Raw genomic sequence first — 21,704 nt, forward strand, 5'->3', positions numbered from 1 at the left:
AATGCTGTTTATACTCTGCTTCCGAAGCGGTTGAACAATAATTTACACATGCATAATGAAACTGAGAAACTTTAATAGTCATTAAAAACATAAAGTTAAAGTATTTTTTATGAGGTAAACTTGCCTAAAAATTGGTCGGGCACGTTTGATTTCTGAAAGTTGGTAGGGGCACATCCCTATCATTGATACCTAAATCTACGCCTACAGGTGAGACTGTGCATTTTTGACCCATGTTTGATTCCCTGCTTGTCACAATTGTTTCCCCCATTCTGTTTCCTGTCTCCTGTATTTTCTTTAATACTACTTGGTCTAATTTTTTTTAAAGAAACTTCTGCTTTAATCTTTTAATTCAATATTCACGTCTAAAAGAAACGTCGATTGGCAGCCTATTTTGTTACAGGAATCCTTAAAAAAATCTTCTGGAGTCGATCCACGACAGGCTTTCTTGGGTTTTCACACTTCTGGGAAATCATCTAGAGCCCGGAAGAACACCGCTCCGGGATTTCCAAACAGTCACTCAAATTACACTTTTGAGAAGAGTGAGCGCGCACTTAGTGTGTGTTTAGTGTCATTGCCTGGTTTGTGTGTGTGTGGCCTGTCTGAGCACACGCTACTTGCTCACCCCGAGAGCGTTCATAAGTAATCGCTACGGTTATCCGCGAGATAGCGGAACTGCAGAGCCATGTCTTTAGGACTGGAGCCCGGTTTCTCCAACGACGAAGCGTTGAACATACGTTACCCGCTTCACCGTGCGTGCAGGGATGGAGACGTCGGCGCACTGTGCTTGCTGATCCAACACACCACCAACCTGGCGGACCTGGTCGCCGAAGACTCGTTTTATGGCTGGACCCCCATTCATTGGGCAGCACACTTCGGAAAGGTAACAAAATAATATTTATTTCATTGATTTGCTTCTTTCCTCTGCTCTTTGTTTCCTAAGTACCGTGGCTTCCGGAGACAGGTACACGCTTATTTAGGGAATAACGAGCGTGTAACTTCACTTGTCAAGTGTGGTGTCATTAATAATAACCTACTGCAGGTGCACATACAAAACAAACGTGACTACATCGACATTGCGATCAGACGATAAGGCCACCAGATGAAAACCGCTCATATTATTCGCAGCTGTGTACAGACATGACTGCTGGATAAGAAGAGAGATTAATCACTTAATACATGTTTGACCAAAGAGCAATATATCCTATGAGACTTCCTGGACACTGCGGTCTGAGAGCTACAACATGCGTACTGGTTGTTCTGTCATTATTGATTGTTTTACTGCTCACTCCAAAAAAAGGCATTGATCCTGAGCCTGTGAGGATGATGATGAATGGTACTGCTTCAGTTAACCATACTTTGCGACCGAGACGAGTACGAGAAACAGCAGAAGATTTTTTAGCAAGCTTATCTGAGTCCTGGATGGACCATCCCAGCCCTCCTCATCCATATGCTACGAACCTGTGGTGGAGACTAACCAACCATACAGCAAAGAAAAGTGGGTTTCTGAACTGCTACGTGTGCACACAGTTCGCGTACAGTACCGCTGGAGCGGACTTGTGGCCGCACCAAGATCACAACACATCAACCTTCATGGCTACATTGGCTGTGGCAGCAACTTTATATAACGACAATACTATCCTCTTTTTAAACAACAAGGAATGGACAACAATGAAGGTGACAAAAAGAGTGTTTGGCAATGCAGCAACTGTTCGGAACATACCAACTAATCTCACATGTTACAGCAGAATTTCAGGAACTGCTTTAGGGGAAACACCAAAGAGTAAATGCAACGTAATCTACAAAGAGAACGACACTAATCCTATCACACAACGACGTTGTTATAGATGCTTATTTGAACCTAATATTGCCGTTGGAAGTGCGACACAAGCTGTAATGGCTTTCGAATACTTGAAATCACACAAAGCCATACGTGATGCATGTAAGGCTGCTTCTGCAACTGCATGTACCAGATGAAGAGGGCACAGGAGTACTAGAAAATGTATACTGGCAGTGTGGGTATGCAATCTATGTGTCTCTGCCTATAAACTGGACAGGAACATGTGCTCTAGTTCAACTGCACGGAGGAGCAATGGTCATACAGCACCAACCACATTAAGTTATGAAACGAAAGAAAAGGGGACTGCTTAACATTGTGCAAGACAGCCCAGTGCCAAGAAATCATCACATCTGGAACATAGCTGAGAAATTGCTGGCTATTTTGTGCCTGGAATAGGTGTTGCATCAGTAATGGAAGAGGTACAGGTAACCAGGTATGAACTGATTTCTTTCATTGCCACGACAAATATTATGATGGAATATGGCAAGCCGTTTTAACATTTAATCATTTTAACCTACTAGTCTCTATTTTCAGGCTACTAGTGCTTATTTTTTAGATACTAGTATCTATTCCATTAAGTACTAGTACATATATATTAGATACTGGTAGTTATTCTTTAGGTACTAGTACTTATTTTTTAGATACTAGTACTTATTCATTAGCTACTAGTACTTATTCATTAGATACTAGTACTTATTCATTAGATACTAGTACTTATTCATTAGATACTAGTACCTATTAATTAGATACTAGTACCTATCAATTAGCTACTAGTACTCATTCAATAGATACTAGTACTTATTCATTAGATACTAGTACATATTCATTAGATACTAGTACTTATTCATTAAATACTAGTACTTATTCAATAGATACTAGTATTTATTCCAAATGTTACTAGTAAGATTTTTTATTTTACTAGTAAGATTTTTAATTGAACTATACAGTGGCCGTTCTGACTAGTCATAACATAAGACTAGTAAAAAAGCAGTTGTGACTAGTAAGATAAGAATAGTTACTAGTAACATCTGGAATAAATACTAGTATCTAATTAATAGGAACTAGTATCTATTGAATAAGTACTAGTAGCTAATTAATAAGTACTAGTATCTAATTAATAGGTACTAGTATCTAATGAATAAGTACTAGTATCTAATGAATAAGTACTAGTAATATTTAAAAAGATACTAGTCAAAATTGGAATACTTACTAGTCATAAATTAATAGATGATATCAAAACAGAATAGCTACTAGTATCTATTAATTTGCAGATATCTTCAACCTCATAAGGAACTAGTAAGGAAATATTAGGAGATATCTTCTTTCAAGCAGATTATTACATAAACATGAGTACGCTCAGCCATCCAATCAGAGTTCATATGGTAATGCAGGCTAAACTACGGCAATAGAAGAAGCTGATTGGTTAAGGGGAGAAAAGATGCGTTTAATATGACTTTTACATATAGACCATACTAAAGACTTAACTGCCAATAATAAAATCCAAACAACCGGTTCATAATTACCAGCCAAACAACCACAATCCAGAGATTGTGACTTTTGGAGAGCATTCATAATTCACATAAAAAATTTTGGATAGTCTGCGTCTGATATGCGATTGAATGTCAAAATTAAAGTAGCATGCACTATATTAGGCTACATGCCTATTCATTATTATATTTTTTATACTGCTCACTCGCACACAGGTCTGCAACACAATATTTTCATAAAGGTAATAACTTGTCATTTTGGTCTGCTTGGGTTATTTCACGACAGATTTGGTAAGATTTCATAAGGTGACTGAGTTACTAGTTCATAGTTCCAATACGTTTTTTTATTAGCCTATTCAGCAATAGTGTAAAAGGCCGGTAAATAAAATTCAACCTTAACATTGTAAACACAATAAACATGTAGGCTATGCAAATTTTACTTCCCCTTACTTTATGACAAATCCTTCAATAAATGGTATTCAGAAAACAAGATTTAAAAAAATAAGTAGCCATGTAGGCTATAATAAAAAATATACAGTAGCCTAAAGCCTTTTGTGCTCTTTATTACAAACAACATTTAGCCTATTTAAACGGCAAGGCTAAACGAATTTATTTGTATCGAAACTGAAATTGTACGCACGTTGGGTTCGCGCATCTCTCATTTGGTCCAAAAGTTTCCATATTTGCAATGTAACATTTGCATCTATTAATATAAAGTCGAGTCCCAACATAGGCTAAATCCGCAACTTCACATCAAGGGATATGAGTTTGACTAACCGACACAGCCTTTATATTTTAGGCTGACAAATTAAATTAAGCAACTTTTTATGTTTTGTTGACTGTTTTATGTGGGCTCATGAAAGTGCGTAACTATACCACAAATTTAATTTATCGTGCCATTTATACACCAAAAATAGTTTTTGCATGTAGGCCTAGCTATATGATACGCAGTTTTCACGTGCATATGATATGGCTACTGTAATACAGCCTACGCACGCACTCCACATCCCTAATCCCAAGAGATTTGCAGTGCGTAGCATATGAACGCAAAAAAAAAAAAAACAACTATTTTGGCGTAGGCCTATACATAGCACGAGAAATTAAAGTCGTGGTATAGATAGTCTACGCACTTTCGACATCGTGTTGCAATGCCATGCCAGAAGTGAACTGATAATATTGTGTGAGCGTCGTGCGCGGCGCCATCACTGGATTTGTTCCTCAGGGAAATAACTTAATACACTGTCATTAGTCATACAGATAATATGACATCATTCGAAAGAGTAAAATGTATATTTTTATTTGTGTACATTCAAAGTGACTACAAATCATGTCATGCCTTTGAAAAATAAAGAAAACCTGCTTTAGCGCGTCTTGGTCTCTTTGAACATCTTTCTGGCGCACACCAAAAATTAACCAAAATACAGCAATAAACGCCTTCTTGGCGTGTCTATACTTCTGAAAGTCAACATTTAGATTATTTGAACGAAGTTAAATGCATTATATTGGCCTAAGTCACTTTGGAATAAATCACAGCGTTTTTCATTAACCTATAAAAAAAACGTGACTTTAGTTTACAGTCCGGAAAATACAGTATAGGCTGTTATCAAATTATTTCACACACCCCCCTGCACTTGGGAACTGCTGGTCTACACCAGTCTAAAGAAAATCCCTGTCTACTCTTCCCCGGTACGGATTATGTCTGGTTGTTTGATGAGAAAAAGATGAAATATAGTTGCAATAAAGGCGTTAAGTTGCAATAAAGGCGTTAAGAATCCGTACAAATGCAGCCGCGGAGGACTTTTATTCTGCTGTGCGGAACTAATGAAGGAACAATTTGAACTTCGGCTGATAAATCAGAGGAAAGGATAGTGTCTAATAAATAGGTACTAGTATCTACTGAATAAGTACTAGTAGCTAATTAATAAGTACTAGTATCTAATTAATAGTTACTAGTATCTAATGAATAAGTACTAGTATCTATTGAATAAGAACTAGTTTCTAATGAATAAGTACTCGTATCTATTGAATAAGAACTAGTTTCTAATGAATAAGTACTAGTATCTATTGAATAAGTACTAGTATCTAATATATATGTACTAGTCACAATTGGAATAGATACTAGTCAGAACTGAATAGTTGATATCTAAATGACAGATCCCCATAGAAGTCAATGGCAAAAAAAAAAAAAAAAAATTTACTAGTAACAAAAGAATAGTTATTAGTCACTATTGAAATAAGTACTAGTATCTAATGAATAAGTACTAGTAACTAATGAATAAGTACTAGTATCTATTGAATGAGTACTAGTAGCTAATTGATAAGTACTAGTATCTAATTAATAGGTACTAGTATCTAATGAATAAGTACTAGTATTTAATGAATAAGTACTAGTATCTAAATGAATAAGTACTAGTATCTAATGAATAAGTACTAGTATCTATTGAATGAGTACTAGTAGCTAATTGATAAGTACTAGTATCTAATTAATAGGTACTAGTATCTAATGAATAAGTACTAGTATCTAATGAATAAGTACTAGTATCTATTGAATAAGTACTAGTAGCTAATGAATAAGTACTAGTATCTAAAAAATAAGTACTAGTACCTAAAGAATAACTACCAGTATCTAATATATATGTACTAGTCACAATTGGAATAGATACTAGTCAGAACTGAATAGTTGATATCTAAATGACAGATCCCCATAGAAGTCAATGGCAAAAAATTTTTTTTTGTGACTAGTAACAAAAGAATAGTTACTAGTGACTATCGAAATAAGTACTAGTATCTAATGAATAAGTACTAGTATCTATTTAATAGGTACTAGTATCTAATGAATAAGTACTAGTAACTAATGAATAAGTACTAGTATCTATTGAATAAGTACTAGTAGCTTATTGATAAGCACTAGTATCTAATAAATAAGGACTAGTATCTAATGAATAAGTACTAGTATCTAATAAATAAGGACTAGTATCTAATGAATAAGTACTAGTATCTATTGAATAAGTATTAGTACCTAAAGAATAAGCACTAGTATCTGTTGAATAAGCACTAGTACCTAAAGAATAAGCACTAGTAGCTAATGAATAAGTACTAGTACTTAATGGAATAGATACTAGTATCTAAAAAATAAGCACTAGTAGCCTGAAAATAGAGACTAGTAGGTTAAAATGATTAAATGTTAAAACGGCTTGCCATATGTTGCACCTTAATTCTTTCTCCTCTTCTCCTTCCGTTTCCTGTCATCTCCCCTTAATATGCAGTTGGTTCATTAATATTCAACATATTATTTGCATACTGATTATTTAAATAGTACTAGTATCTATTAAGGTAAGGATATCTTTGATCTAAAATGTTACTAGTAACTAAAAATAAGCAATAGTTCTATTTTTTCTTAACAAGTTGGGTATAATTAAATACTAGACACTATTGGAATAAGCACTAGTATCTAATAAATAAGGACTAGTATCTAATGGATAAGTACTAGTATCTAAAGAAAAGGCACTAGTACCTAAAGAATAAGCACTAGTGTCTAAAGAAAAGGCACTAGTACCTAAAGAATAAGCACTAGTAGCTAATGAATAAGTACTAGTACTTAATGGAATAGATACTAGTATCTAAAAAATAAGCACTAGTAGCCTGAAAATAGAGACTAGTAGGTTAAAATGATTAAATGTTAAAACGGCTTGCCATAGATGGAAGGCATCAAGGAGGAGCTGAGAGGACTAAGACTCACGGTTCTGCAGAATCGTTTAGTTTTAGACCAACTTACGGCATCACAAGGTGGAGTTTGTGTGATAGTGGGAGAAACGTGCTGCACATACATTCCAGATAATGATGCAAAAGGCCTTGTCATTGAAGAAGGGATACATAATTTGACCTTCATGTCAAAGACTCTGACAGGTCGGGAAACTAATTCATTCTCTTTTGGATGGGGATGGTTTAAAGGTATTTTTAGTAATGTGACAAATGTGATGATGATGATGATGGTAATTTGTATAGTTTACTCGTTCTTGTTGATCTTGTGTTTGTGGCCATGTGTAATGAAATTGATTAGAAATGCTGTGTCATCTACGTTTCAACACCAAACGCGTCATCATGATTTGCATGTATGTGACACATATGATTCCAGTCAAAGTGGCAGTGAAGATGACATTTAAAATTAATTACCTAGGGTGACAAGGTAATGATTAGAAGGATAAGAGCAGATGTTATCTGTGGTACGAGATAACTGTTGTAAGAGTTAAGAAGAAGGGTTTATGTTAGCTTGCTTAAATGTAAGAGATGTCTCACAAAAAAAATGCTTTTGCTTTGTTGTCTGAAAAATTATGGTGTGTTTTGAATCCATGTAAATTAGCATGTCTGATGATGTACTGTTGTAATGTAAATACTATGTGTGATCAAAATTATTTAGTTCATGCATGCATGTAGGTTACTGAGTTAATCTTAGTTTGGGTTGGGGTCAGAATCCCTTGTCTCTTCACTATATCTATATATCCTTTTGAGTTTTTACATTATTCCTATAACAAGTGCGAATCAAGTTATATAATCATTACTATATTCAACAATATAATCATTACTATATTCAAAGAGTGATTCATATATAGTTTTAATCATATTTTGTTGTCAGCATTTCTACCATTATATTTTTAAGTGCATTAAGGTGTCTGATTTCTCTTGACCAAGTAAAGGTAACAGGGGTCAACCTCTATGTGATTTACATGATCTAGTTCACAAAATATTACTTCTTTCATGTGTATGTCTCTAAAGAATAAAGTATAAATGTATAATTGTTTAGATTTTATGTTGTCTTAGCCAATCAGAAGTAGCAAAGATGTAATGCATGTCCTTGTAAAAGGTATACTTGTGTGAGATTTGTTTGTAAGGTAGAGTTGGCTTGCGACCTCCTCGTGACTTTGACGCTGGCTCTACCAATTTAACTGCAAACTATTCTTCAGTAAAATTTTACTTATTTCATTGAATTTCACGACTCCTGGTCTTCTTTCATCATATCTGGACCTGGATCTGACAGCTGTTAACCCCATAACAGTGCTAACCTTAAAAAACATTTAAATGTCAGCCCCTTTTTTGTGCATAGACATAAAAATGAACTAAATTAAAATGACGACTCGTTGGGCCATGTTTTCTCATTAAAATCAGATGATTTCCTATAGAATGTAAGGGAATAACTCTAGAATAACCTCCCTGATCATGTTTGGGGGCCCAGAAACACTATCCTAATTTAAATCTATATTAAAGACACATCTCTTTAGCTAAGCATTCAATTAACACATATCATAATTTTGTACTATGTGATGAAATAGTAAAAAGTGCACATGACCATCTTTTAATATGAACAGCAGCAATGCTAATCTTTCTCCTGTTGTCTCGTTGTTTGTATCTCAGGATGCTCAGCATATTTTACTAGAGATTACAGCAGCTCCAGTTTGGATCCAGCCTCACTTGGTAAGACTTCTAATGACATCAACACTCTTGAAGACAATGTGTTTAAACAATTTTCAGATGTTAAATGATATTTTAAAGTGTTTAAACTAATTTCAGTTTTTATGTCAGGTGGTACAACAAAAATATTATGTTGTACCACCTGACATGGAAAGTGTACCACCAACCTACCCATACTTGAAATTAGCATTTTTTATCAGTATTTGAGAGAGCTCTACAAACTTTTTCACTCTGCCAAAGAGATCAGTTAGGCTCCTCTGGATGATGCATTATCATGTTTACTGTTATTACCTTGTAAATTCATAATAATATTTGAGAATATACAAATTGCTGGACAAAAGTTTCTCAATTACCTCAATAGATTTAAAACTACTGATATTTATTAAAAAAAAAAAAACAATAACATGAAAGGCTTCAAACCTAAAATGATGGCACTGTTTTAAATGTTTTATTATTAAGACACCATGTTAAATTGTTTCTTAGTCTGTTCATTTGTTCAGACAGTTGCACCACCACCTGACATTTTGGAGGTTTAATGCTGCCTTCAGCAATAATCATAAATAGGCCTAGTTTCCTAGTTTAAAAAAAAAATGATCGTAATCACGACTTCAGAAGAAGAAAAACAAAATAATATGTATTATTAAATGTAAAAAGTAATGATTTCAAACTACGGTTTTCTAGATTATAGTGATACATGTCATGAAGTTATAAACATTTTGTAAAGGGAAATAATGCACTTGCCACAACATAACTTTGTGACAATGTTTAGAAAAATATATGAGCTATTTTTAAACAAAACTGTCTGCTTATACAGATTCTATCTTTCAGTGCTAATTGCTTTGTGTATTTAAATGTTCAATTGGAAAACACTGAACTGTTCTTATTCTTGCATTTTTCTTTTCTTATTCTTGCGTTGTTATTAGGGCCACCAAAATGAAGACGTCAAGCTTTTGGGGAAAACCTTGTTCATTTAAATGTATAACCTGTTTGCATACTGTTTTCGCTGTTTGTGCTTTGTTCTATAGTAATTTTTTAATTTTTGAGTCTGTATCGTTCATATGTCGTTGAAAAAGTCCCTAAAATAGTTTTGGGCCAATGAGGACAACTTAAATTAGACCACTAAATGTCCTCCCATATTATTAAAAATGTTTCAGTTATGTAACAGTCACGTATTTGTGTTAGCTGGGTGAGACCCTCTGAAAGCATCAAAAGCAAAATATAAATATTTCTCAATAAAATGTTATTGTCACTAAATTGTTTTTAAACTCACCATGTCCAGTATTCAGAATTCAAAACATTTATTCACAAATGTTCTATTTTTTGCCAAGCGGAGCCAACCAGTCCTGTGCACGTATGCAAATTAACCATGTGCGCCAAACAGAAGAAACTGAGAAGTCATACTAAAAATGTCTAGCAAGCAAGCGATAGATAAACCAGAGTGTATCACTCACACACTTTGGGTTCACATCGAAGTCAAGCCAAGGCATAATACTCTATTCTAACTTAAGGTAAGATGTTTTTTTTTTTGTTTTTTTAATTTTCAATCTTTGCAGTGACTGAATTGTGATTATAGAATATGTATATGTATATATTATGTATATTTATGAACATAAGATGAGTGTGTGCGCGTGTCCTTTCCGGTGTTGTGCCGAATTTCGACCCCTTGCCAAATTATTACCCCCCCTCGTTGAACTCAGTACCTGATTGCCTAATTCTAACCATAACCACTCCCCATAACTAATCCTAAACGTACCAATAGAGGGTAATAATTTGGCGGGGGTTGAAATTTGGCACAACACATGTTTTTCGCACGCTGGAAACGGCGCTGTCCATGGTTCTGAATTTCTTACATTATCCTGTATTCCAGAATCCACTTCTTCAGGACTTCATAACAAAAACTTAACTTGAATCATTACAATAAGGGTGTTGCTTATTTATAACGTTGAAAATATGATTAATCTAAAGTATCTGAATTTCTTTAATCAATGAAAGAAATGTGTTGTACAAGGAACAGCAGTTATAATACATACTTTTACCTAATACGTTGATCAAAGTTAATTGAGTAGAGTGATCACTAGGAACATGCTATAACCTCTGGAACATGAAAAAAGGTGAAAATAGAATAATTTCTTCAGAATAATATGATTGTAGTATACTTACAGTAAGGTAGGTATTGGCAATATTCAACATGTAGTAAGTCAGTCTGATCACTAGGAAAGCACTACAGCCTTTGGAACAGGAAAAAATACTTTAGGGGAATGACAGTAATGTTTTCTTGAACTTATTAGTTTATTGTACGTACAGTAAGGGAGTTCTTGTCAAAATTTCACCTGTAGTAAGTCAGTCTGATCACTAGGAAAGCACTACAGCCTTTGGAACAGGAAAAAATACTTTAGGGGAATTACAGTAAAGTTTTCTTGAACTTATTAGTTTATTGTACGTACAGTAAGGGAGTTTTTGTCAAAATTTCACCTGTAGTAAGTCAGTCTGATCACTAGGAAAGCACTACAGCCATTGGAACAGGAAAAAATACTTTAGGGGAATTACAGTAATGTTTTCTTGAACTTATTAGTTTATTGTACGTACAGTAAGGGAGTTATTGTCAAAATTTCACCTGTAGTAAGTCAGTCTGATCACTAGGAAAGCACTACAGCCATTGGAACAGGAAAAAATACTTTAGGGGAATGACAGTAATGTTTTCTTGAATTTATTAGTTTATTCTACGTACAGTAAGGGAGTTCTTATCAAAATTTCACCTGTAGTAAGTCAGTCTGATCACTAGGAAAGTACTACAGCCTTTGGAACAGGAAAAAATACTTTAGGGGAATTACAGTAATGTTTTCTTGAACTTATTAGTTTATTGTACGTACAGTAAGGGAGTTCTTGTCAAAATTTCACCTGTAGTAAGTCAGCCTGATCACTAGGAAAGCACTACAGCCTTTGGAACAGGAAAAAATACTTTAGGGGAATTACAGTAATGTTTTCTTGAACTTATTAGTTTATTGTACGTACAGTAAGGGAGTTCTTGTCAAACTTTCACCTGTAGTAAGTCAGTCTGATCACTAGGAAAGCACTACAGCCATTGGAACAGGAATAAATACTTTAGGGGAATGACAGTAATGTTTTCTTGAACTTATTGGTTTATTGTATGTACAGTAAGGGAGTTATTGTCAAAATTTCACCTGTAGTAAGTCAGTCTGATCACTAGGAAAGCACTACAGCCATTGGAACAGGAAAAAATACTTTAGGGGAATTACAGTAAAGTTTTCTTGAACTTATTAGTTTATTGCACGTACAGTAAAGGAGTTATTGTCAAAATTTCACCTGTAGTAAGTCAGTCTGATCACTAGGAAAGCACTACAGCCTTTGGAACAGGAAAAAATACTTTAGGGGAATTACAGTAATTTTCTATTGAACTTATTAGTTTATTGTACGTACAGTAAGGGAGTTATTGTCAAAATTTCACCTGTAGTAAGTCAGTATGGTCACTAGGAAAGCACTACAGCCTTTGGAACAGGAAAAAATACTTTAGGGGAATTACAGTAATGTTTTCTTGAACTTATTAGTTTATTGTACGTACAGTAAGGGAGTTCTTGTCAAAATTTCACCTGTAGTAAGTCAGTCTGATCACTAGGAAAGCACTACAGCCATTGGAACAGGAAAAAATACTTTAGGGGAATGACAGTAATGTTTTCTTGAACTTATTAGTTTATTGTACGTACAGTAAGGGAGTTCTTGTCAAAATTTCACCTGTAGTAAGTCAGTCTGATCACTAGGAAAGCACTACAGCCATTGGAACAGGAAAAAATACTTTAGGGGAATGACAGTAATGTTTTCTTGAACTTATTAGTTTATTGTACGTACAGTAAGGGAGTTCTTGTCAAAATTTCACCTGTAGTAAGTCAGTCTGATCACTAGGAAAGCACTACAGCCATTGGAACAGGAAAAAATACTTTAGGGGAATTACAGTAAGTTTTACATAAAACATTTTTGCGTACTGTATGTACAATAGCCTACACAAAAGTACACTAAAGCAGTCTAGGTGAATACGCAGCAAATATCAAACCTGAAACTATTTTTACCCTGGTTGGGTTTTTTTTTTTTAAACTTGACTATGTTCATGGTGCTGTCCACGTAGGCTATGTGGTCCTGAAGGTCCTACATGATCAAGTCTGCAAGTTGCTTTTTATATTCGCTTCGCATATTTGCGGAGTTCCGCGTTCAATATCTCATGAGCTGAATATTGTTACTACACAAAGAACAATGTTTTTAATATTTTAATCTCCTCAAAACGAGCTTTCCTTCGGGTTTGCACTTTGCAGATGGTCCCTGCATAGAGGATTAGCAGCCTGCGCATAGAGATCAATGTATTTTGTCCAGTGCGAAGGAAAGATCGTTTTGAGGAAATTTCTGTTGTAGCTTCTGGTGTTTTATCTGTAGTTATATGTGATAGGTGTTGTGTGTAGCAACAACGTTTAATTCACGAGTTATTGAACGCGGAAGTCCGCGAATATAAAACCAACTTTACCTAAGTCTCATACTCCATTATTACACAAGGCTACAAATGATAATTTATGCTTAAAGAGGCAAATAATAATAAGAGTTTTTAAAATAATTAATTATTATTTTCAAACGTAGTTTACTTCAATATCTGTTATACAGTACTGAATAAAAATCTAACCACATTTATGTTTTTGCTAATTTTAAAGAAAACTCTTAAAGATTCTACAAGGGGTTTGTAAACTTTGTGCACAGCTATACAGTATTTTTATTCAGTGCTGTTCAAAAGGCTTCACAAAAACATTTGTCTTAAGACAAGTTATTTTATTCTGCTTGGTTTTAATTGGAAATATACATTTTAAACAATAGTAGTATACTCACTATCATGCATTGAATTACAGAAATAGCTCACCCAAAAATTATAATCTTTAGGAATTCTTATTTTAATGGAAATATGACGTCTGTTTGTTCACAGAATGCAGGCGAATGGTGACCAAATCTTTTAGCTCCAAAAAGGACATTGTAACAACCCCTTTATTTATTTTTTTAGGTGTTACCCTGAGGGGGTTCAACAGAAATTCAACTGGTACTGAATGATAAATCCACTTCAAGCAACAAATATTATTTTTCCTCTATTTTAATCTACACGCATGCATATATATATATATATATATATATATATATATATATATATATATATATATATATATATATATATATATATATACATACATATACATATATAATTGCCCCAACAAAAAACAATATACATAACAAGTGTGAATGTGACAATATAATGAAACTTATCGTCAATGTCCAGTCTTTAGATGAATTTCACTGATGATGGTGATGGTGATGAGATGAGTATAAATCCACAAGGTTATTTGAGAGCGATGCAATGATATAATCCTGTATGAGTGTGAAGTGAAGATAGTCAATGGCATTTGTTGCCTTGCTACAATGTGGTAACACCCAGATCCCTATTTCTCGCTTCCCAGAGAAGTGTAGTGGATCATCCCAACAAATGCTCATATGATGGACATGGGTGAAGTTGCACAACAAGAGTTGATACTGTCCAACAGTGAAATTATATTTATATAGATTGAAAAGTCCTTTATCTGAGCATAAACTCTAAAGAGCTCTCAAACAGGACTTCAAACAATTGAGTAGGTAGCACCATGTGGTTTCCCGCTACCAAACTGAACTGTCTTGTTCGTGGGTTATCAGGCTTATATATGCCAGAAAAAAAAGGCATCTATAAAACCCAGGTAATGTTTAGACCGTTACATACCCCTCCCTGTGGTTTAAAAGTTTGCCCCATGGCAAATTTTCAAATTCTGGGTATGATACGTGTCTACCTGAGCAGGATCAGACAACATGGATACCTTGTAGTTTACAGGTCCTAGCTTTTTCACAATCTTAGCTGGGCCTTTCCATTTAGGTGAGATCTTAGCCATGAAAGCATCATCTGCACTAGAAAGAGGATGTGTTCGTACCCAAACTAAATCACCCTCATTGAAGTTTTGAGCTCTTCTCTTGAGGTTGTAGTACTTTCTTTGTTTAGTTTGTGCCCTCTCTACATTCTCTCTTACTGACTTGAACAGAATTTTTTGCCGTTCCAGGATACTGTAAGCTGGTTGGTCCGGATCTGGTGGATTCTGTAAGGTTCTCTGCAGAGGACCTTTCAGTTGTCGTCCTAGTGCTATCTCAGCAGGTGAATACCCTGTACTTTCGTGCCATGCGGTATTTAGTGCAAATCTGAACTCACATATTCACTGATCCCAGGTACGGTGGTTTTGCTCGACGTATGTCGCAATCATAGTTTTCAAATTCCGATTGACCCGTTCAGTGAGGTTTGACTGAGGATGGTATGCGGTGGTGAGTTTTTGTGTTACTTGCCACTGCTTACATAATTGGGCCAAGAGGTTTGAAGTAAATTGTGCACCTCTATCAGACACGATGAAAGCTGGTGTCCCCCATCTTGTGAAAATCTCCTCTATAAGAATTCACACAATGGTTGTAGCTTTAACAGCTCTCATTGGGAAAACCTCTACCCATTTAGTGAAATAATCCACTATAACAAGAAGATAACTATTCTGGCAGGTGCTTCGTGGAAATGGTTCCATGATATCCATGCCAAGCATATATCCAGGCTCGACAATGGGCACACTTTGTAGCCCACCTGCAGGTTTTAAGTTAGCTGGCTTATGCTGTTGACATTTCTCACACTTTTTGCAGTGCTGCCATACATCAGTACGTACCACTGTCTCCCTAAGATGATTCGCTGATGTTCCTCCTCTTTTGTAAGTCGCTTTGGATAAAAGCGTCTGCCAAATGAATAAATGTAAATGTAAATGTAAATGTAAATGTAAATGTATCGATGGCCAATAAGCAAATTCTAAAAGTCGCATAAGAGTTTTAAATCTACCCAAGTGACCACTCAGAGGGCTGTCATGTGCATAAGTTAAAATTACTTCCTTTAATTTTGCAGGGACTACAATTTGAAATCTTTGGCCTTCTTTAGAGTCTGGAACACTCCTAAATAAAACCTCATTTTTAAGGACGTAGTGCGTTCTCTTCAGATCTGTGGTTTTCTGGCTCTTGGCTTTATCCATGATCTCTTGGTACTCTGGGTCTTTTTTCTGTTCATCACTGATTTGAGACAAGTCCAACGGCAGATCACAAGTGACAGAAGAAAAACCACGCTTAGCTGGTGTGTGTAACAACACAGCCGGTGATTCAGCTGCATCTTTGCCCAGTCCTTCTCTATTTGTGTGCCGAGACGAACCAGATCATCAATTGTTTTTACTGTTCCCCTCAACAGTGAAGCCAAGCAAGGATTGCAGTTTCTCAATGTTGCTTGCACTAGCTCATTTTCAGACATAACTGGGTTTATCTTTAGTGACATCGCTCTGTAGTTGAAAGCAAAGTCTCTTATACTTTCGTTAACTCTTTGTCGGTAAGTTGCCAACTTCTGAGCAGCCACTTCATGGTGATCTTCATTCAAAAATGAAAAAAGGAACTTCTCTTTGAATGAGGACCAATCTCTAATATTTTGCTTCTCTGCTCTCCACCAGCTCTTAGCGGTTCCTTTCAGACTCACGGATAATGCCGCTAACAACTCTTCATGATGCAGAGGTCTCAATTCTTTATACTCTTCAAAATGATCAATGAAATCTATGGGGTCTTCTGAATCCAAATTACTAAAAGTAGGCAATTCAAGTTTAACAGTAGGAAGGGGAGATGATGAAGATATATATGTTACTTGCTTTGTGGCGTCTTGTGAAATGGAAGCAATCTTGGATGGTGTTTGAGACTTATAAGAAGCAGCAGTGCTGGAATGAATGGGAGTGGGTATGATGGGTTTAATAGCTTTGAATTTTTGCTCTAGCTGTTTATCTCGCCGCTTTAAACAATCCACAATGCTCTGACTCAATTCATCAACTCTGGTATAACATTGCTTCTTAACACGATCCAGTTCTCTCTGTAAACCGTAGTTAATCCGGTCTTCCCAGGCCTTTAACTTCGTGTTCATTGTTTCTGTGGTGACAAGTTCGCTGACTCTGTGCTCAAGATCAACCAGATGCTCTTCAATACTACCCATGCGCTGAGCTTTTTCCTCATTGCCAAACTGCAGTTCTTCTTGATAAAACTCAGGTGGAGGAGGGGTAATGGGAGGTCGACAGGTCTAACAAAATGCTCATCGCTCTGCTCTGGGAACACCTCTCTTTCTTCCTCTGAATCTAAATACAACTCACTAAAAGTATCTATAAGATTCATTACAGAGCTTCTGCGATGAACGAAAGCTTCATCTGAATAATCAATGATGGGTATGCCCTCTTCCATTGCTGATTTATGATATTTGCTTATGAAGGGTTTTCATTACCGTCGAAATTTATATTTAATAAAAGGGAGTCCTTAAAAGTTTAAAGAGGTCCCTGTTTGGGCACCACCTGTAACAACCCCTTTATTTATTTTTTTAGGTGTTACCCTGAGGGGGTTCAACAGAAATTCAACTGGTACTGAATGATAAATCCACTTCAAGCAACAAATATTCTTTTTTCCTCTATTTTAATCTACAAGTGCATATATATATATACATATATAATTGCCCCAACAAAAAACAATATACATAACAAGTGTGAATGTGACAATATAATGAAACTTATCGTCAATGTCCAGTCTTTAGATGAATTTCACTGATGATGGTGATGGTGATGAGATGAGTATAAATCCACAAGGTTATTTGAGAGCGATGCAATGATATAATCCTGTATGAGTGTGAAGTGAAGATAGTCAATGGCATTTGTTGCTTTGCTACAATGTGGTAACACCCAGATCCCTATTTCTCGCTTCCCAGAGAAGTGTAGTGGATCATCCCAACAAATGCTCATATAATGGACATGGGTGAAGTTGCACAACAAGAGCTGACACTGTCCAACTGTGAAATTATATTTATATAGATTGAAAAGTCCTTTATCTGAGCATAAACTCTAAAGCGCTCTCAAACAGGACTTCAAACAATTGAGTAGGTAGCACCATGTGGTTCCCCTCCACCAAACTGAACTGTCTTGTTCGTGGGTTATCAGGCTTATATATGGTAGCCACCGTGCACTAGTGCCCTCAAGTGGCTCCAAGTGGTATTACACATGACCAGCTACCTGTATTTAGGCAATAGCCAGAAAAAAAGGCATCTATAAAACCCAGGTAACGTTTAGACCGTTACAACATAAAGGCAGCATAAAGGTAATACATATGATTGTCTTCTGAAGCGATCCAATCAGTTTTGTGTGAGAACAGACCAAACTGTAACTCCTTTTTCGCTATCTATCATGACATCAGTAGTCTCCTAGCCAATCATGATTTCAAGCTCAATTACACTTCATAGTGCTTAATGCATGCCAGAATGCTAGATGGTCCCAGGAAGTGTAATCAAACTTGAAATCTTGGAGACCAAGAGCATAACATTTAGGGCTAGGAGACTTCTTATGTCAAGATTTATATTGAAAAAGGAGTGTAACTTTTTTTTTTTGTCATTTTATTTTTCATAAAAAGATAATATAACCGTTTACTCTGAGTAATTAAAGATAAAAAATTATGAAAACGCTACTGTACATTTTATTATTAAAACAAATTGTATAAAAGATTTCCAACTCCACCGCACACATCATTTTAATAATCATTTCTCAACGTAGGATTGGAGGGGAAGTGTCATATAAATTCATGAGTAAGCGATGCCTGATTTGACTTTCCAGTAACTGTGCGTTCACAACAGAGGCGGCGAGAGCGTCAAATCGACCGGAAGTCATTTATTTTCAATGACAGCCAGCGTCTCTCGGCGGCGCGAAGCGGCGAGTCTGGTGGGGGCGTCAGATGAAAGTTCAAGTGCAGTCAACATTATGGTAATGAGCTGTGACGCGGTTCGGGAAGTGCTCCGCTCTAGCGAAGTGTAAACTTTGGTTCCCACCAAACATCAGTTCCGAAGATAAAATGGAGGAGAAACTAATTATTGCAGTGGCGGGTTTCCCAGTAATATATGATCTGTCCCTGTTTGCTTACAGGGATATAAAACAACCAAGACCAGTTATTATTACAAATGTATTTTATTTTGATAACAAACAACTATAATTTTTATTACTTTCTGCCATCGATCGATTTCTTATTTTCACATTTTAAAGAGTTCATGAGGATATACGCTACTTGTGATAGGTCAGCAAAAAGTAAATGGTCGACATGTCTGGATGTTTAAATTGCGTCCCCTTTAAATATAGTTCACAAAACAAAGCATTCTGAACAAACGTTGCCGCCTATTTCAACTACGTCAGAACGTCCTCGAGCGTTGAAGGCAGGGCAGCCAGAGCGAATTTTGATGTTCGCCGCTTCTGGTGTGAACGCACGGTAATAGATTTATGAGGACAGCGATACCTGATTGGTCGGAAAAACTATAACCCAACTCTAACCAATCAGGTTGCGCTGTCCTCGTAAATATTAATAAATGCATTTTAGAAATCCGTCCCTGGCACGCTTTTCAGTATGCAGCCATCTTGTACCCACTGCAAACAGCCGAGAGAGAAACCTGTGTCACTGGACTGTCAATTCTTTATACTCAGAGAAGTGTAGTGGATCATCCCAACAAATGCTCATATAATGGACATGGGTGAAGTTGCACAACAAGAGCTGATACTGTCCAACAGTGAAATTATATTTATATAGATTGAAAAGTCCTTTATCTGAGCATAAACTCTAAAGAGCTCTCAAACAGGACTTCAAACAATTGAGTAGGTAGCACCATGTGGTTTCCCTCTACCAAACTGAACTGTCTTGTTCGTGGGTTATCAGGCTTATATATGGTAGCCACCGTGCACTAGTGCCCTCAAGTGGCTCCAAGTGGTATTACACATGACCAGCTACCTGTATTTAGGCAATAGCCAGAAAAAAAGGCATCTATAAAACCCAGGTAACCTTTAGACCATTACAACATAAAGGCAGCATTAAGGTAATACATATGATTGTCTTCTGAAGCGATCCAATTAGTTTTGTGTGAGAACAGACCAAACTGTAACTCCTTTTTCGCTATCTATCTTGACATCAGTAGTCTCCCAGCCAATCATGATTTCAAGCTCAATTACACTTCATAGTGCTTAATGCATGCCAGAATGCTAGATGGTCCCAGGAAGTGTAATCAAACTTGAAATCTTGGAGACCAAGAGCATAACATTTAGGGCTAGGAGACTTCTTATGTCAAGATTTATATTGAAAAAGGAGTGTAACTTTTTTTTTGTCTGTTCTAATCAAATAACTATTAGTCTTACTCGTAACCTTTTTGGCACCTTTATGCCTTGCATTGTACGGAGATAAACCGATCATATCTCTAAAATATTTTATTTGTGCTCCGTGGAAGAAAGTCATACAAGTTTGAGACCACTTAAGGGTGAGGAAATGAAGAGTAAATTATTATTATTGGATGAGCTATTCCTTTAAAACTAAATGACTTCATGCTGTCGGAGCCTTTTTATATGAAAATATCATGTATCTCTGTAAGATATATCATTCTCTTCTAAATAATTTTTAGGAGCTAAGGAAGCCACCCACCCTCCTCAAAGACTGCACCAGATTTGCCAGTTCTTGCTCCAAGGCACTTGCAAGTTCCTGGACATTTCTGGGGGGAATGGCCCTAGCCCTCACCCTCTGATCCAACAGGACCCAGACGTGCACAATAGGATTGAGATCCGGGCTCTTCGCTGGCCATAGCAGAACACTGGCATTCCTGTCTTCTAGGAAATCATCCACAGAACGAGCAGTATGGCTGATGGCATTGTCATGCGGGAGGGTCATTTCAGGATGAGTCTGCAGGAAGGGTACCACATGAGGGAGGAGGATGTCTTCCCTGTAATGCACAGCATTGAGATTGCCTGCAATTGCCAAGCTCAGTCCTATGATGCTGTGACACACTGCCCCAGACCATGATGGACCCTTAACCTCCAAATCGATCCCACTCCAGAGTACAGGCCTCAGTTTACACTCATTCCTTCGACGATTGCGGTTAAGGGTCTGGGTTACTGACCGAAAGGTCAGGTGTTCAAGCCCCAGCACCGCCAAGATACCATTGTTGGGCCCTTGAGCAAGGCCCTTGACTCTATCTGCTGCAGGGGCACTGTTTCATGCGCTCTGACCCCAGCTTAGTCGGGATATGTGAAAAAACACATGCATTAATAAGAGCACTTTTTGTCAATCCTGTCTGGTTCAGCGAAGGTGGGTTTGTGCCCACAGGCGACGTTTGTGCCGGTGATGTCTGGTAAGGACCTGCCTTACAACAGGCCTACAAGCCCTCAGTCCAGCCTCTCTCAGCCTATTGTGGACAGCCTGAGCACTGATGGAGGGATTGTGCATTCCTTGTTTAACTCTGGCAGTTGTTGTTGCCATCCTGTACCTGTCCTGTGCAGGTGTTGTTACACGTGGTCTGCCACTGTGAGGATGATCAGCTGTCCTTCCTGTCTCCCTGTTGTGCTGTCTTAGGCGTTTTACAGTACAGACATTGCAACCTGGCTACATCTGCAGTCCTCATGCCTCCATGCAGCATGCATAAGGCACGTTCAAGCAGATGAGCAGGGACCCTGGGCATCTTTCTTTTGGTGTTTTGGTGTCAGTAGAAAGGTCTCTTTAGTGTCCAAAGTTTTTATAACTGTGACCTTAATTGCCATAACTGTGACCTTACCATTTGTAAACTGTTAGTGTCTTAATGACTATTCCACAGGTGCATGTTCATTAATTGTTGATGGTTCATTGAACAGGCATGGAAAATATTGTTTAAACCCTTTACAATAAAGATTTTTTTTAAATGCAGTGTCCTGAAAATGGGAAGTTTCTTTTTTGCTGAGTTAAAAAATATAATAATAATAATAATAATAATAATA

The 21,704-nt window shown here is 36.6% G+C and overlaps 1 protein-coding gene across 3 annotated transcripts; it reads left to right on the forward strand.

The window, feature by feature from the left end:
- Positions 1-600: 600 nt before the first annotated feature.
- On the forward strand, positions 601-21,534 carry ankrd10a (ankyrin repeat domain 10a). 3 transcript variants are annotated; one of them, XM_052127456.1, is made up of 3 exons: positions 601-880; positions 8,734-8,793; positions 20,363-21,534. In XM_052127456.1, exons 1-3 carry the CDS (start codon positions 683-685, stop codon positions 20,480-20,482), a joined length of 378 nt encoding a protein of 125 aa, XP_051983416.1. In that variant the 5' UTR covers positions 601-682; the 3' UTR covers positions 20,483-21,534. The 3 variants fall into 3 exon arrangements, with proteins under 3 accessions (XP_051983416.1, XP_051983417.1, XP_051983418.1); XM_052127457.1 differs by lacking the exon at positions 20,363-21,534 and adding an exon at positions 9,714-10,025; XM_052127458.1 differs by lacking the exon at positions 601-880 and adding an exon at positions 7,122-7,230.
- Positions 21,535-21,704: the final 170 nt, after the last annotated feature.

This window comes from Xyrauchen texanus, chromosome 5, assembly GCF_025860055.1.
Source record: "Xyrauchen texanus isolate HMW12.3.18 chromosome 5, RBS_HiC_50CHRs, whole genome shotgun sequence".
NCBI lineage: Eukaryota > Metazoa > Chordata > Actinopteri > Cypriniformes > Catostomidae > Xyrauchen > Xyrauchen texanus.

Excerpts from the sequence above, each read along its gene's own strand:
- ankrd10a (XM_052127456.1), top strand. The coding sequence starts at position 683 with ATGTCTTTAGGACTGGAGCCCGGTTTCTCCAACGACGAAGCGTTGAAC. Across the intron at positions 881-8,733 it reads GGGCAGCACACTTCGGAAAG|GATGCTCAGCATATTTTACT; the intron begins GTAACAAAATAA and ends TTTGTATCTCAG. Across the intron at positions 8,794-20,362 it reads TTTGGATCCAGCCTCACTTG|GAGCTAAGGAAGCCACCCAC; the intron begins GTAAGACTTCTA and ends AATAATTTTTAG.